Raw genomic sequence first — 15104 nt, forward strand, 5'->3', positions numbered from 1 at the left:
AAGGTTGACTTGTACAGCGCTCAAGTCAAGTGTGGACTGGAGTTTTAGATTTTCATTTTGATAATGAAGAAAACAAGTATATGAGAAAACAAGTGGTGTTTCTTTGATTTGTTTACATATTGTTTATGTTTCGAATGTTTGGATTTGTATAATTTAAACCTGCACTGACTACTGTAACATGTTCCAGAAAAAGAAGATATTTGTTCCTTTACTTGTGAAAAGTTGCACTTTTGCTAAGGCTTTGTGTTATTTTAGGTTTAATAAACACTGTTAAACCTTTTCAAAACTATTTCAGTTTGTGTAGAACAGGACTATCAATGCTTTCTGAACATATGCAACACCGTTTAAAAAATACCGCGATAATACCGAAAACCGTGATAATTTTGGTCACAATAACCGTGAGGTTAAATTTTCATACCTTGACAACCCTAGACATGAATCAGACATGATGAATCAGACATGAATCAGACACGATGAATCAGACATGAATCAGACACGATGAATCAGACACGAATCAGACATGAATCAGACATGATGAATCAGACACGAATCAGACACGATGAATCAGACACGAATCAGACATGAATCAGACATGAATCAGACATGATGAATCAGACACGATTAATCGGACACGAATCAGACATGAATCAGACACAATGAATCAGACATGATAAATCAGACATGATGAATCGGACATGAATCAGACACGAATCAGACATGAATCAGACATGAATCAGACATGATGAATCAGACATGATAAATCAGACATGATGAATCGGACATGAATCAGACACGAATCAGACATGAATCAGACACAATGAATCAGACATGATGAATCAGACATGATGAATCAGACATGATGAATCGGACACGAATCAGACATGAATCAGACATGATGAATCAGACATGAATCAGACATGATGAATTGGACATGAATCAGACATGAATCAGACATGATGAATCAGACATGAATCAGACATGATGAATCAGACATGAATCAGACATGATGAATCAGACTCGATGAATCAGACACGAATCAGACATGAATCAGACATGATGAATCAGACATGAATCAGACACGATGAATCAGACACGAATCAGACATGAATCAGACATGATGAATCAGACACGTATCAGACATGAATCAGACATGATGAATCAGACACGAATCAGACATGAATCAGACATGATGAATCAGGCTCGATGAATCAGACACGAATCAGACATGATGAATCAGACACGAATCAGACATGAATCAGACATGATGAATCAGACACGAATCAGACATGATGAATCAGACTCGATGAATCAGACACGAATCAGACATGAATCAGACATGAATCAGACATGATGAATCAGACACGAATCAGACATGAATCAGACATGATGAATTAGACATGAATCAGACATGAATCAGACACGAATCAGACATGAATCAGACATGATGAATCAGACACGAATCAGACATGAATCAGACATGATGAATCAGACTCGATGAATCAGACACGAATCAGACATGAATCAGACATGAATCAGACACGAATCAGACATGAATCAGACATGATGAATCAGACACGAATCAGACATGAATCAGACATGATGAATTAGACATGAATCAGACATGAATCAGACATGATGAATCAGACATGAATCAGACATGATGAATCAGACATGAATCAGACATGAATCAGACATGATGAATTAGACATGAATCAGACATGATGAATCAGACACGAATCAGACATGATGAATTAGACATGAATCAGACATGAATCAGACATGATGAATCAGACACGAATCAGACATGAATCAGACACGAATCAGACATGAATCAGACATGATGAATCAGACTCGATGAATCAGACACGAATCAGACATGAATCAGACATGAATCAGACACGAATCAGACATAAATCAGACATGAGGAATCAGACAAGAATCAGACATGAATCAGACATGATGAATCAGACATGAATCAGACACGATGAATCAGACACGAATCAGACATGAATCAGACATGATGAATCAGACTCGATGAATCAGACACGAATCAGACATGAATCAGACATGATGAATCAGACAAGAATCAGACATGAATCAGACATGATGAATGCATTGATCACTCACAACGGTGGAACATTCTGGAATAAACGGTTTATCAGAATGGATCCAGATTCGTTGTGTGTTTGTTAGAACTTACTTCAGGCTGGTGTCCACCTCAGTCCAAAGTGAAGCTCAAACACACACACACACACACACACACACACACACACACACACACACACACACACACACACACACCTGTGTTTCATGTTTCGTTCACAGCCAGCTGGATCAGGAGGTATTTGCAGTCGTGTGACTCGGCATCACTTCCTGCCGCGGACACGAGTCGGCCGTTAAACACTGACGTTTGTTTGTCTGCTTGGAGATGAGGAGGTTTCAGGTTCCTCAGCCTATAATCAGGACTGTGTTGGGTCTGAACGTGCCCTGGAGGATTCCTTCTATACAATTTGCTGCTTTTTTATTAGGTTACAGTCTTGTTTGCCCAGATTATGTGACACTTTATCTGAGCCTGAATGTTCTCAGAGTGGGATTAAAGGTGCAGATGACGACTTTCCTTAAAATCACCAACTTTCACGGGTCAGAGCCTGATCTCTCCATTTCAGGTCCGCCTGGCTGTGAGTCTAAATCAGGTGTGGAGGATCCCATCTGCAGGATTAATTTAATCCTGACTGAAGACTGAAATCTGCTACCTGATGAGGTAATAAAAATCAAGGTTTCAGGTGACTGGGAGCGGTCTACTTCCAGTCAGGGCTATGACTAATGGCTCATCTAATATTAGAACAATGGCGATGATTTGATTAAACTTTTATGTCATCAGAGGGGAGATGGGGTTTCATCTGAAATATTCTGGATTAGGTTTCAAATCCCAAAGCTGCTGGTTTATACTCGCCGTAGATCATATTTTCCTGCTTTCAGCCGGTTGCTTCCAGTGGTTGTTTCATTTGTCTACACACAATTTTAATATTGGGATCATATTTCAGAATATAATCCCAGCTGTCCAAACACCACACTCAATTAGCATAATTCATAGATTGTTTCAGTTGGACACAAGTCAGTGAAAACATTTACACACGCGTGTGGAAATGCTTTACGTTTTCATTCCACCAGCACAGTTCTCAGTGATCAGACACCAATGCAGCCAGTTCCTCACGGTTAGTTAGAGAGAATGCACACAGATATGTTTGCTATGAACCACCAAGCACTGCACAACTCACTCAGTGTTTACCATCACGAGTTACGGTACTCAACCAACAAGGAAGTCAATGGAATAAAAAATCGGTATAAAAAAGACAAAGCACTGCAACAGCAACAAGAAAACCGTAACCATACATCGCCTCACCGTCGGGCCGGATCAGGGTTAGGGATAAGATCTCACCCACATCACAGGCTACGTCTTCATTGGCTCGGCACCGTTGGAAGAATGGCCGCGTGTGATGAGTCCACCCCTGCACAGAAGCAGCTTCGATCTGATCACAGGCCTGCTCCGTGGCCTGAATGAGGGTACGGTCATAGGGCCGCAGGTCGTATACTCTCCATGGGGCATGGGGGTTGGTACACTCACTCTCTGGATTTCTGCCGAATGGTTCCTGATAAAGTTGATTCATGTATTTCTCGAGCCGGTGTTGACAGAGAGACTCTGTGGTTGTTGTCGTAAATATGGTCACCATTGATGATATTAGCTTGGATTCCTCGCAGCCTGATACACTCATGGTCAAGACCATGTTAACAATGGTGGCTTCTTGTGCACGAGAGAAGATAGGGCCCCTTCCACCCTGGATCCTGTGTAATAACTAAATAACTCAAATAAAAACACATGCAGCCTGAAGTCAAAGGTCACAGTGAACTTTATTAATGAGTACATGAAGCTTCAGTGCCAATGCACTGTGTGGGTAGCTTACCTGGACTCCTGATGAAATGTCCCAATTACAGACGCAGCAGGACTTCTACCGAGATCTGGTTGGTTCCAGCGTCCATCAGCGTCAGTCTGTGGTTGGTAGCGTGGTCAACTAGTGTCGCACGGATCTCGTGAGTCGAATTTGGTCCTCGTCTTTGTTCAGGTTCTATTAACATCTTTAAACCTCTTCCTCTACCTCCTCCTCTTCCTCTTTCTCCTTCTCCTCTTCCTCTACATCCTTCTCTTCCTCCTTCTCCTCTTCCTCTACCTCTTCCTCCTTCTCCTCTTCCTCTACATCCTTCTCCTCTACCTCCTTCTCCTCTTCCTCCTTCTCAACTTCCTCTACCTCCTTCTCTTCCTCCTTCTCCTCTTCCTCTACCTCTTCCTCTTCCTCTACATCCTTCTCCTCTTCCTCCTTCTCCTCTTCCTCTACCTCCTCCTCTTCCTCCTTCTCCTCTTCCTCTACCTCCTCCTCTTCCTCCTTCTCCTCTTCCTCTACATCCTTCTCTTCCTCCTTCTCCTCTTCCTCCTCCTCCTCTTCCTCCTTCTCCTCTTCCTCTACATCCTTCTCCTCTACCTCCTTCTCTTCCTCCTTCTCAACTTCCTCTACCTCCTTCTCTTCCTCCTTCTCCTCTTCCTCTACCTCTTCCTCTTCCTCTACATCCTTCTCCTCTTCCTCCTTCTCCTCTTCCTCTACCTCCTCCTCTTCCTCCTTCTCCTCTTCCTCTACCTCCTCCTCTTCCTCCTTCTCCTCTTCCTCTACATCCTTCTCTTCCTCCTTCTCCTCTTCCTCCTCCTCCTCTTCCTCCTTCTCCTCTTCCTCTACCTCCTCCTCCTCTTCCTCTACCTCCTCTTCCTCTTCCACTACCTCTTCCTCTACCTCCTTCTCCTTTTCCTCTACCTCCTCCTCTTCCTCCTTCTCCTTTTCCTCTACCTCCTCCTCTTCCTCCTTCTCCTCTTCCTCTGCCTCCTCCTCTTCCTCTACATCCTTCTCTTCCTCCTTCTCCTCTTCCTCTACCTCTTCCTCCTTCTCCTCTTCCTCTACATCCTTCTCCTCTACCTCCTTCTCCTCTTCCTCCTTCTCAACTTCCTCTACCTCCTTCTCTTCCTCCTTCTCCTCTTCCTCTACCTCTTCCTCTTCCTCTACATCCTTCTCCTCTTCCTCCTTCTCCTCTTCCTCTACCTCCTCCTCTTCCTCCTTCTCCTCTTCCTCTACATCCTTCTCTTCCTCCTTCTCCTCTTCCTCCTCCTCCTCTTCCTCCTTCTCCTCTTCCTCTACCTCCTCCTCCTCTTCCTCTACCTCCTCTTCCTCTTCCACTACCTCTTCCTCTACCTCCTTCTCCTTTTCCTCTACCTCCTCCTCTTCCTCCTTCTCCTTTTCCTCTACCTCCTCCTCTTCCTCTACCTCCTCCTCTTCCTCCTTCTCCTCTTCCTCTACCTCCTCCTCCTCTTCCTCTACCTCCTTCTCCTCTTCCTCTACATCCTTCTCCTCTACCTCCTCCTCTTCCTCCTTCTCCTCATCCTCTACCACCTTCTACTCTTCCTCTACCTCCTTCTGCTCTTCCTCTACCTCCTCTTCATCTACCTCCTCCTCCTCTTCCTCTTCCTTTACCTCTTTCTCCTTTTCCTCTTCCTCCTTCTCCTCTTCCTCTACATCCTTCTCTTCCTCCTTCTCCTCTTCCTCTACCTCTTCCTCCTTCTCCTCTTCCTCTACATCCTTCTCCTCTACCTCCTTCTCCTCTTCCTCCTTCTCAACTTCCTCTACCTCCTTCTCTTCCTCCTTCTCCTCTTCCTCTACCTCTTCCTCTTCCTCTACATCCTTCTCCTCTTCCTCCTTCTCCTCTTCCTCTACCTCCTCCTCTTCCTCCTTCTCCTCTTCCTCTACATCCTTCTCTTCCTCCTTCTCCTCTTCCTCCTCCTCCTCTTCCTCCTTCTCCTCTTCCTCTACCTCCTCCTCCTCTTCCTCTACCTCCTCTTCCTCTTCCACTACCTCTTCCTCTACCTCCTTCTCCTTTTCCTCTACCTCCTCCTCTTCCTCCTTCTCCTTTTCCTCTACCTCCTCCTCTTCCTCTACCTCCTCCTCTTCCTCCTTCTCCTCTTCCTCTACCTCCTCCTCCTCTTCCTCTACCTCCTTCTCCTCTTCCTCTACATCCTTCTCCTCTACCTCCTCCTCTTCCTCCTTCTCCTCATCCTCTACCACCTTCTACTCTTCCTCTACCTCCTTCTGCTCTTCCTCTACCTCCTCTTCATCTACCTCCTCCTCCTCTTCCTCTTCCTTTACCTCTTTCTCCTTTTCCTCTTCCTCCTTCTCCTCTTCCTCTACATCCTTCTCTTCCTTCTCCTCTTCCTCTACCTCCTCTTCCTCTACCTCCTTCTCCTCTTCCTTTTCCTCTACCTCCTCCTCCTCTACCTCCTTCTCCTCTTCCTCTTCCTCCTTTTCCTCTTCCTCTACCTCCTTCTCCTCTTCCTCTACCTCCATCTCCTCTACCTCCTCCACCTCTTCCTCCTCCTCTTCCTCTACCTCCTTCTGCTCTTCCTCTACCTCCTCCTCCTCTTCCTCTAACTTCTTCTACTCTTCCTCTACCTCCTTCTGCTCTTCCTCTACCTCCTCTTCATCTACCTCCTCCTCCTCTTCCTCTTCCTCTGCCTCTTTCTCCTTTTCCTCTTCCTCCTTCTCCTCTTCCTCTACATCCTTCTCTTCCTCTTCCTCTACCTCCTTCTCCTCTTCCTCTACCTCCTCCTCCTTTTCCTCTACCTCCTCCTCCTTTTCCTCTACCTCCTTCTCCTCTTCCTCTTCCTCCTTTTCCTCTTCCTCTACCTCCTTCTCCTCTTCCTCTACCTCCTTCTCCTCTACCTCCTCCACCTCTTCCTCCTCCTCTTCCTCTACCTCCTTCTGCTCTTCCTCTACCTCCTCCTCCTCTTCCTCTACCTTCTTCTACTCTTCCTCTACCTCCTTCTGCTCTTCCTCTACCTCCTCTTCATCTACCTCCTCCTCCTTTTCCTCTACCTCCTTCTCCTCTTCCTCTTCCTCCTTTTCCTCTTCCTCTACCTCCTTCTCCTCTTCCTCTACCTCCTTCTCCTCTACCTCCTCCACCTCTTCCTCCTCCTCTTCCTCTACCTCCTTCTGCTCTTCCTCTACCTCCTTCTCCTTTTCCTCATCCTACTTCTGCTCTTCCTCTTCCTCCTTTTCCTCTTCCTCTACCTCCTTCTCCTCTTCCTCTACCTCCTTCTCCTCTACCTCCTCCACCTCTTCCTCTACCTCCTTCTGCTCTTCCTCTACCTTCATCTCCTTTTCCTCCTCCTCCTCCTTCTGCTCTTCCTCTTCCTCCTTTTCCTCTTCCTCTACCTCCTCCTCCTCTTCCTCTACCTTCTTCTGCTCGTTCTCTACCTCTTCCTCCTCTTCCTCTACCTCCTTCTCCTTCTCTTCCTCCTCTGGATGAGTTTTCAGTAGTTTAAACCGAGGACCAAAGGCACCAGCGATCCTGTTATAAGGACTCCTCCGTCATGTCCGATAGAAATTTTTACCCGATTGGTTTCATTTCCTAATATCAGCCCTCCTGGGCCACCATAGCAGCTGTATTAAAGTAAACATAGATTAAAGCCGAGCATAGTGGTGCGTTCGGGGCGTCGCTGAAGGATTTCAGCTGTAAAGAGAAACAAATGCTGTGTTTATAACATGAACGTAATTTTGGGGGGGCAGGGGGGGACATGTCCCCCTCACTTTTTCCAAAAACAATATTACGCTATATTAAATTGACACTGGTTGAGCTCTAGGACCAAGCAGAAAACAAACGTTTGTGTTGAAGCCTGTTTCCCCTTAGAGCATACTGTAAAGATACCCCCCCCCCTCCGTGTCCCCCCACTTCTAAAGTGAAAATTACGTCCATGGTTTATAATCTGGCTAAATAACCATGATGTTATTATTGATCTAAGTAATCCCGCAGCGCTGCTGAACCAGAGACCTTATTACTAAAGTTTAATACAATTTGTTTGCATTTATCTAAGTTGCTCCTTACAGCAAACTCAGTTATATTTGCTATTGTAAATAAATGATTTAATACCCAGTGATATGATTGGTTACTCAGTCAGGCAGCTGTTTGCATCTGTCAGCGTCCCGCTCAAGCTGGAGATCAAAGGAGATAAAGTTGTTGAGGTTTCTCACATCTCACTTAACACCATTTACCAGAATAGAATCGGACCAATCAGACGCACAAACAGGAAGCTGTTAAAGGAAACAGTCACTTCCTGGCAGCAGATTACCATCAACCTGACATTTAAACTGAAGTACAACATGTGTGTGATCCAGGGCGAGGCAGAGCGGGTTAGAAACTTGCATTCATGTTTTCATTCTCCCGGGACTTGGGTGACCAGATCCCAGTTCACCAAATGTGGGACAGACTACTCCATGTGGGACAACGTGAAACTCAATGCAACAAGATAAAAAACAGTTTTTAAACATCCATACCATCACTGATAAATATACATAAATGATTACGATCACAGTTCATGTAGCCGACTATACAAGCAAGCAGATGCTTCTCAGTTCATCTCAAGTTACCACAGCTGAACTCTTGTAAACTTCAGCTAAAACCATGTTCATAATAAACACGGCCACAGTGAAAATGCAGGTTTAAGCAGCTTTCCCTCCTCATCGTCGTCGTCCTCCGCTTATCCGGGTCCGGGTCGCGGGGGCAGCATCCCAACTAGGGAGCTCCAGACCGTCCTCTCCCCGGCCTTCTCCACCAGCTCCTCGGGCAGGACCCCAAGGCGTTCCCGGACCAGATTGGAGATGTAACCTCTCCAACGTGTCCTGGGTCGACCCGGGGACCTCCTGCCGGCAGGACATGCCCGAAACACCTCCCCAGGGAGGCGTCCAGGAGGCATCCTGACCAGATGCCCAAACCACCTCAACTGGCTCCTTTCGATCCAGAGGAGCAGCGGTTCTATTCCGAGTCCGAGTCTTAAGGCTGAGCCCGGCCACCCTACGGAGGAAACTCATTTCGGCCGCTTGTATCCGCGATCTCGTTCTTTCGGTCATTACCCAAAGCTTATGACCATAGGTGAGGATTGGGACGTAGATCGACCGGTAAATCGAGAGCCTGGCTTTCTGGCTCAGCTCCCTCTTCACCACGACAGATCGGCTCAGCGTCCGCATCACTGCAGACGCCGAACCAATCCGCCTGTCGATCTCCCGATCCCTCCTACCCTCACTCGTGAACAAGACCCCGAGATACTTAAACTCCTCCACTTGAGGTAGGACCTCTCCCCCGACCCGGAGTTGGCAAGCCACCCTTTTCCGGTCGAGAACCATGGTCTCAGATTTGGAGGTGCTGATCCTCATCCCAGCCGCTTCACATTCGGCCGCGAACCTACCCAGCAAGAGCTGAAGGTCAGAGCTGGATGAAGCTAGGAGAACCACATCATCCGCAAAAAGAAGAGACGAGATTCTCCTGCCACCAAACTCGACACACTCCACACCACGGCTGCGTCTAGAAATTCTGTCCATAAAGGTAATGAACAGAACCGGTGACAAGGGGCAGCCCTGGCGGAGTCCAACCCTCACCGGGAACAGGTCCGACTTACTACCGGCTATGCGGACCAAACTCACGCTCCTCTGGTAAAGGGACTGAATGGCCCATAACAAAAGGCCCCCCACCCCATACTCCTGGAGCGTCCCCCACAGGGTGCCCCTGGGGACACGGTCACAAGCCTTCTCCAAATCCACAAAACACATGTGGATTGGTTGGGCAAACTCCCATGCCCCCTCCATCACCCTTGCAAGGGTATAGAGCTGGTCCACAGTTCCACGGCCAGGATGAAAACCACATTGCTCCTCCTCAATCTGAGATTCAACTATCGATCTGACCCTCCTCTCCAGTACCTTGGAGTAGACCTTTCCAGGGAGGCTGAGGAGTGTGATCCCCCTATAGTTGGAACACACCCTCAGGTCACCCTTCTTAAAGATGGGGACCAGGGTGGTGGTCTGCCACTCCACAGGAACTGTCCCCGATGACCACGCAATATTGCAGAGATGTGTCAACCACTACAGCCCTACAACATCCATAGCCTTGAGATACCCAGGACGATCTCATCCGCCCCCTTCAAAGCAGCTTTTCTTCATTCAACATTTTCCACAATAAAATGACAGTAACATTTACAGCAACAATTTTTACATCTATTTGTGCTCGTTTTTCATTCATTTTCCACTAAATCAACATCCCATGGAAAAAATATCTGTACTTTTTTTGGGACAATTTTTTCTTTTAAATTTAGAAAAAAATGTTTTTTTTTTCTTTTTTTCTTTATTTTCAAAAATGACAGCAAATCTCTTGTAGTGCGTATCTAGAGAAACGTCACAGACTGTCAGAGTCTCCCTGAGCACTTTTTTGTTCAACCCATCCTGTTTTGGTTGGTTGTGAGCGTGCTCCACGCGCTCCGGACCTGTGTTTAAGTCCCGCCTCCTAGTTTGACAGCAACAGGCAGCTTTATGGTTGTATTTAGCTGACGCTTTAGTCCAAAACCACTTACAGGTTTCTCCACAGTTTATGCAAGATTTAAACTCGAAACAGGAGACAGTCAACAATGCTTTGTTTTCCATCTAAACTGTTTTGATTGTAGTTTTAGTTGCGTGTGGACAACAGTTATTGATGTTTGAGACATAAATTTTACTGCTAAACTTCTAAGTCCCCCATTTGGGGGGCATTAGGACCCAAAGGGTTGGAGAGGCCAGGAGGAAAGGTCTGGCAAGCTGGATGTGGCCTGCAGGCCTCCAGTCGAGGTTCACTGCTGTAAAGACTAAATTATGACAAATATTGACGAGATTTTTGTTGACAAATAAGAGACGTCAACAACAAAAGTACACAGAAAACAGAAAAGAAGGCGACCAGAAAAACAACCAATCAGCAAATGGAACAGGTGGGACTAAATGAGAATAGAACCAATCCGAGTTTGGAGCAGCTGCTGCTCTAAAAAGCTAAGGGTAACCAGACATCATATAGAGCTCCAGACGTCACGTGACTCTCCGAGAGTAGACGCCATGTTGGCAGGCAACAAAGGTAAACAAAATGAATGGGATCGGCTTGGATTTTACTCCGTCGGAGTTTACTTCACACTTAAAAACCGAAGAAATCATTTTATATAGTCATAAATTAAATAGCCTAAGCATCTCCGACCCTTACCGTGCCCCTGGGATACTTTTTAAAAATGCCAGAAGCTGTCGGAGCGGACCTGGCCAGGGAACCCCATGGGATTCCCCCGGAGGAGCTGGCCCAAGTGGCTGGGGAGAGGGAAGTGTGGGCCTCTCGACTTAGGCTGCTGCCCCACGACCCGACTCCGGATAAACGGATGAAAATGGATGGATGGATGGACAAATAACAGATTTACATGTAAGTAGTTTAAATAGAGTGCTGTGCTGTTTGAATGTATAAACTGAACACCAAGAGAAATCACTAGTCTGATTGTTTTCCATGAATAAAATAAAAATGTCAGGCAGGAGCGTCTCAGGATCTGTCTGAGATCTGTCTCGGTGAGACAGATAATAGCAATCCAAAGTGCTTTTTATGTGTGATCTGACAATTGATCAACCATTGCTTAAAAATTAAATACAGCTTAGCCGGTTAATTGCTGTGATCATAAAACACGTAAACGGCAGCACGCAGAACTCACGAGGCAACGTTTTACGTGACGTTTACTTGTTGCTATGAGTAATAAGACAGAAAAAGCCACGCCAAAATAAGTTTAGGAAGCCCACTAAGAATCGTAATAAAAGCATTTAAAATAAATACCATACACAGTTGAGGAAACGTTGGTTTAAGTACCTGATATGAAGCGGTCGCTGCATAAGTGAAAACCTTTACTCTCGGGATCCCACAGCTTCATTTTAGCCCGGTCACTAGCGCGTTTTATTGCAATGATCCAACGTTTGCGGCGCTCCGGATCTTGGGGAATCCTGTAGATGGCTCATTCCTTATGTCGTCCGTGTCTGTTCTGCATCCTGGGGCACAACAGGAATCTACCATATTTCCCGTTTGAGTTTTCTGACAATAACAAATAGTCCAGCTGCACGCTACTGCCTGCCAATATGGCGCCGTTTCGATTTGAACTGTTGCATGCCGGGAGAAGTGACGTCAACTCCTGGAGCTCTATGGGGATTTTTATGCCGGTAAAAGTCACATCTAAAGGGAGAGGATGTCCGCGGCTGGGAGTGAAAGCAGTAGATGTGACCGAATTTGGATTTTTTCATATTTCTTTACAGTTTCAAGTAGTTTAACTAAAGTAAAAGTAAAGTTAAAGTCGTTAACGTTTCCTTTACACAAGGTGAAAATGACTGCATCAGAAGACAAATACAAGTATTTTAGTCGACTAAATCATGACTAAAATAAAAAAATGTAGTCAAAAGACTCGAACTAAATGAAAAGGAACACTGGTGGTTGTTTGAGGATTTTCCCATCGTGGGTTTGGAGTTCCAGACTTCTAAAGCCCATCACAGTTAGGTCACCTGTTCCAGGTGGTGCATCTGAGAACTTCAGGTAGAGTTTGAGACCACCATCACAGTTTACGGGATACTTTTCAGTTTATAAATCATTTTCTTGAGCTGGTATGTGCTAAAATTACCCTTTACCACAGGGGTGCCCAATCCTGGTCCTGGAGGGCCGCTATCCAGCAGGTTTTAGTTTCAACTCTGCTTCAGCGCACCTGATTTCAACCAGCAGGTGGTTAATGGGCCTCTGCAGAGTGGATTCAACGTGCTGGATCCTCCTGCTTTACAGTGTTGAAGAAAGGCCACCCGGACGACCTCAGACTGGCGGGCCGCTCTGTTGGGAGCTGACATACCTGGCGCTGCAGTCGGCTTCCAGCAGGCTTCCTGCGTGCCTTAGATCAGGAACACAGCTGGTTTGCTGAGAGCTGTTAGAAGTTGAAGGTGTTAAAAAGACAAACAAGATGTTTTGCTTTGGTTCTACAAACGGACACGAGGGGGTGCTAAAAGCAACCCAAACAACCTCGTTCTCCAATGTTTAACAGAGATGACTTCTTTCACTCACCCCTTAAACCGCCTGTCCTAAAGGTGGACCCGGCGGTCCTCTGATGGACAGCTGAGTCTTGACTTGATGGGACGGCTCTTCTACCCTGCTCAGCTTGTGTTTGGGTGTTTTGTCCTCAGGGTGATCCTGTCTCTGACTGAAATGTGCCAGAATGTTAAGTTTCTGCGTTGCTCTACAAGGCCCTACGAACCCTCCGTCAGAAGTGAAGAAGACTTTTGGACAAGATGTGAAACATCCTGAAAGTAGTCTGCCATTCCTGGTGAAACCCTTGTTTACCACTGGAGCCTGTAGGTCCCACATCTCATGAGTAAGGAAATGTGAAAATGCAGACGGATTCAGATCATCTGGGAAGCCTTCAGCATGAGGATGTTTGCAGATGAATTTGTGGTTTGAGGTACTTTTAAGCCTAATGGCAGCAAACGCGTTGGACCACACCTGGTTCTGTGTGTTAGATGGACTCTGATCGTCCTGATAAATAAATGTGAGTCTATTATCAGGATCTAGGTCACTCTGTCTTCTGTTTGAGGATTTCGGACAGTTTTATGAATGGAACTCACAAGTCTGCTTTGTAGTTTAAGTGAGGAGGGTGTGTGCTCCAGTCTGAGACGACTCGGCTTATTCAGGTCATCAGTGGACAGTTTAAATATTGTTTTAATGATTATTTCTGATTCTAAAGGGTCACTCTGAGTGTTTCATGCAAGCTGAAAATGAAGATAGTCTCCTACACCTATCTCCTGCAGTAGATTCTAGACGGTGAAACTCTAGGATTAGAAAATCCTGACAGATCTACGTCGCACTGTCACTAACATTCATGCACTCACCCATCTGGACTCACGACGGGGAAGGCTGTTGTTGGTTTAGCGTCCAGGAAACATCAGAGAACGTCTCTGCTAGTAGAAGCTAACCATTAGCATTAGCAACTCCACCACAGAGCAGAACCCCTCCAGGTTTGTGTTGTTTGTGGAGATAAAACATCAGCGTTGCAGAGCAGACAGAGTCAGTGGAGTTGTGTTGCTGTTGGGAATGACTGGTCTGGCTCTGGATTGGTTTAGGTCCCACCTTTCTGACCAGATGGGTGTTTTTTTTTGTCTGTTCTCTCCTGGGATGTTCTGCAGGATTCAATACTGGGTCCCTGCTGTTTTGTGTGTATATTCTGCCTTTGGGTGATGTCCTACAGAAACATGGTATTGATTTTCACCTGTATGCTGATGACTGCCAACTGTACTTGCCTTTGGATGATGCTGGTGGTCGACCAGTCTCGACAGTTTTAGATAGTTTGTGTGAGGTCAAAGTGGGGATGGCAGAAAATTTCCTGTGCCTCAATGAGGGGAAGACAGAAGCAGTGCTCTTCAGTCCCAGCCGCCACACTGATACCTCCATGGTGGACTGTGGTGAATTAACCTCCCAGTGGAGTGAAAATGGACCAAGGCTTCTGTTTTAGGGGTCACATAAATGGGGTGGTAGCTTCCTCCTGTAACTGTTTAAGATGCTTGGCCAAGGTTAAACCTTGCTAGTCCAGACCTCATCTTGAAACTGTAGTGCATGAGTTCATAACTTCACGTCTGGACTATTGCAACTCCATCCTGCTCGGAGTGAGCCACGGTGTCCTAGCTCATTTGCAGTGTTGGGATTAACGCCGTTTAAATATAACGGCGTTCTTTTATAGGTAACGGAATAATCTAATTAATTACTTTTCCCGCCGTTGCAACGCCGTTACCGTTACTGGGGACGGAAGGTTGTGCGTTACTATGTGCTTGTCGAACGTTGAGCAGCAGTGTGAGGCTTTCTGACCGCCACACTTCAGCTGCAGCCAGGGAGAGAGAGGTGTCGGTAACACACTTACAAACACGATGATGATTGGCCGGGTGGGCGGAGACCCTCACGGTCTCAGTCGCTGCTGCTGTAGACACAACAGAGCAGTGATGGGAATAACGCCGTTTAAAATAACTGCGTTAATAAAAAAATATTTCTTTCAGTAACGAGCAAATTAATTAATGACGTCTTCTTTTAACAAAACATCGTTTCTGTTACTGATAAGGAAATGCGTGCGTTAAGCAGCGCGGTGTGTTGAAGCTGTCATCAGCTGATCAGGAGCTAAAGAGGCA

The 15104-nt window shown here is 46.1% G+C and overlaps 3 protein-coding genes across 5 annotated transcripts in view; 1 reads left to right on the top strand and 2 right to left on the bottom strand.

The window, feature by feature from the left end:
• gpr4 (G protein-coupled receptor 4) overlaps positions 1 to 15104 on the top strand; it is a 58255-nt gene that overhangs the window by 10908 nt on the left and 32243 nt on the right. The window lies entirely within an intron of this gene.
• LOC139062429 (cilia- and flagella-associated protein 251-like) lies at positions 5490 to 6161 on the bottom strand (the record flags this gene model as incomplete). The annotated part of the gene is made up of 1 exon (XM_070543279.1): positions 5490 to 6161. A coding segment is annotated over one exon (669 nt), but the record flags the coding sequence as incomplete, so codon positions are not given.
• LOC139062552 (uncharacterized) lies at positions 6159 to 7113 on the bottom strand. The gene is made up of 2 exons (XM_070543706.1): positions 6714 to 7113; positions 6159 to 6578 (listed from the first exon to the last, which is right to left on the bottom strand). The coding sequence occupies exon 2, from the start codon at positions 6435 to 6437 to the stop codon at positions 6162 to 6164; it is 276 nt and encodes a 91-aa protein (XP_070399807.1). The 5' UTR covers positions 6438 to 6578; positions 6714 to 7113; the 3' UTR covers positions 6159 to 6161.

Source organism: Nothobranchius furzeri, chromosome 13, assembly GCF_043380555.1.
Source record: "Nothobranchius furzeri strain GRZ-AD chromosome 13, NfurGRZ-RIMD1, whole genome shotgun sequence".
In the NCBI taxonomy this organism is placed as follows: domain Eukaryota; kingdom Metazoa; phylum Chordata; class Actinopteri; order Cyprinodontiformes; family Nothobranchiidae; genus Nothobranchius; species Nothobranchius furzeri.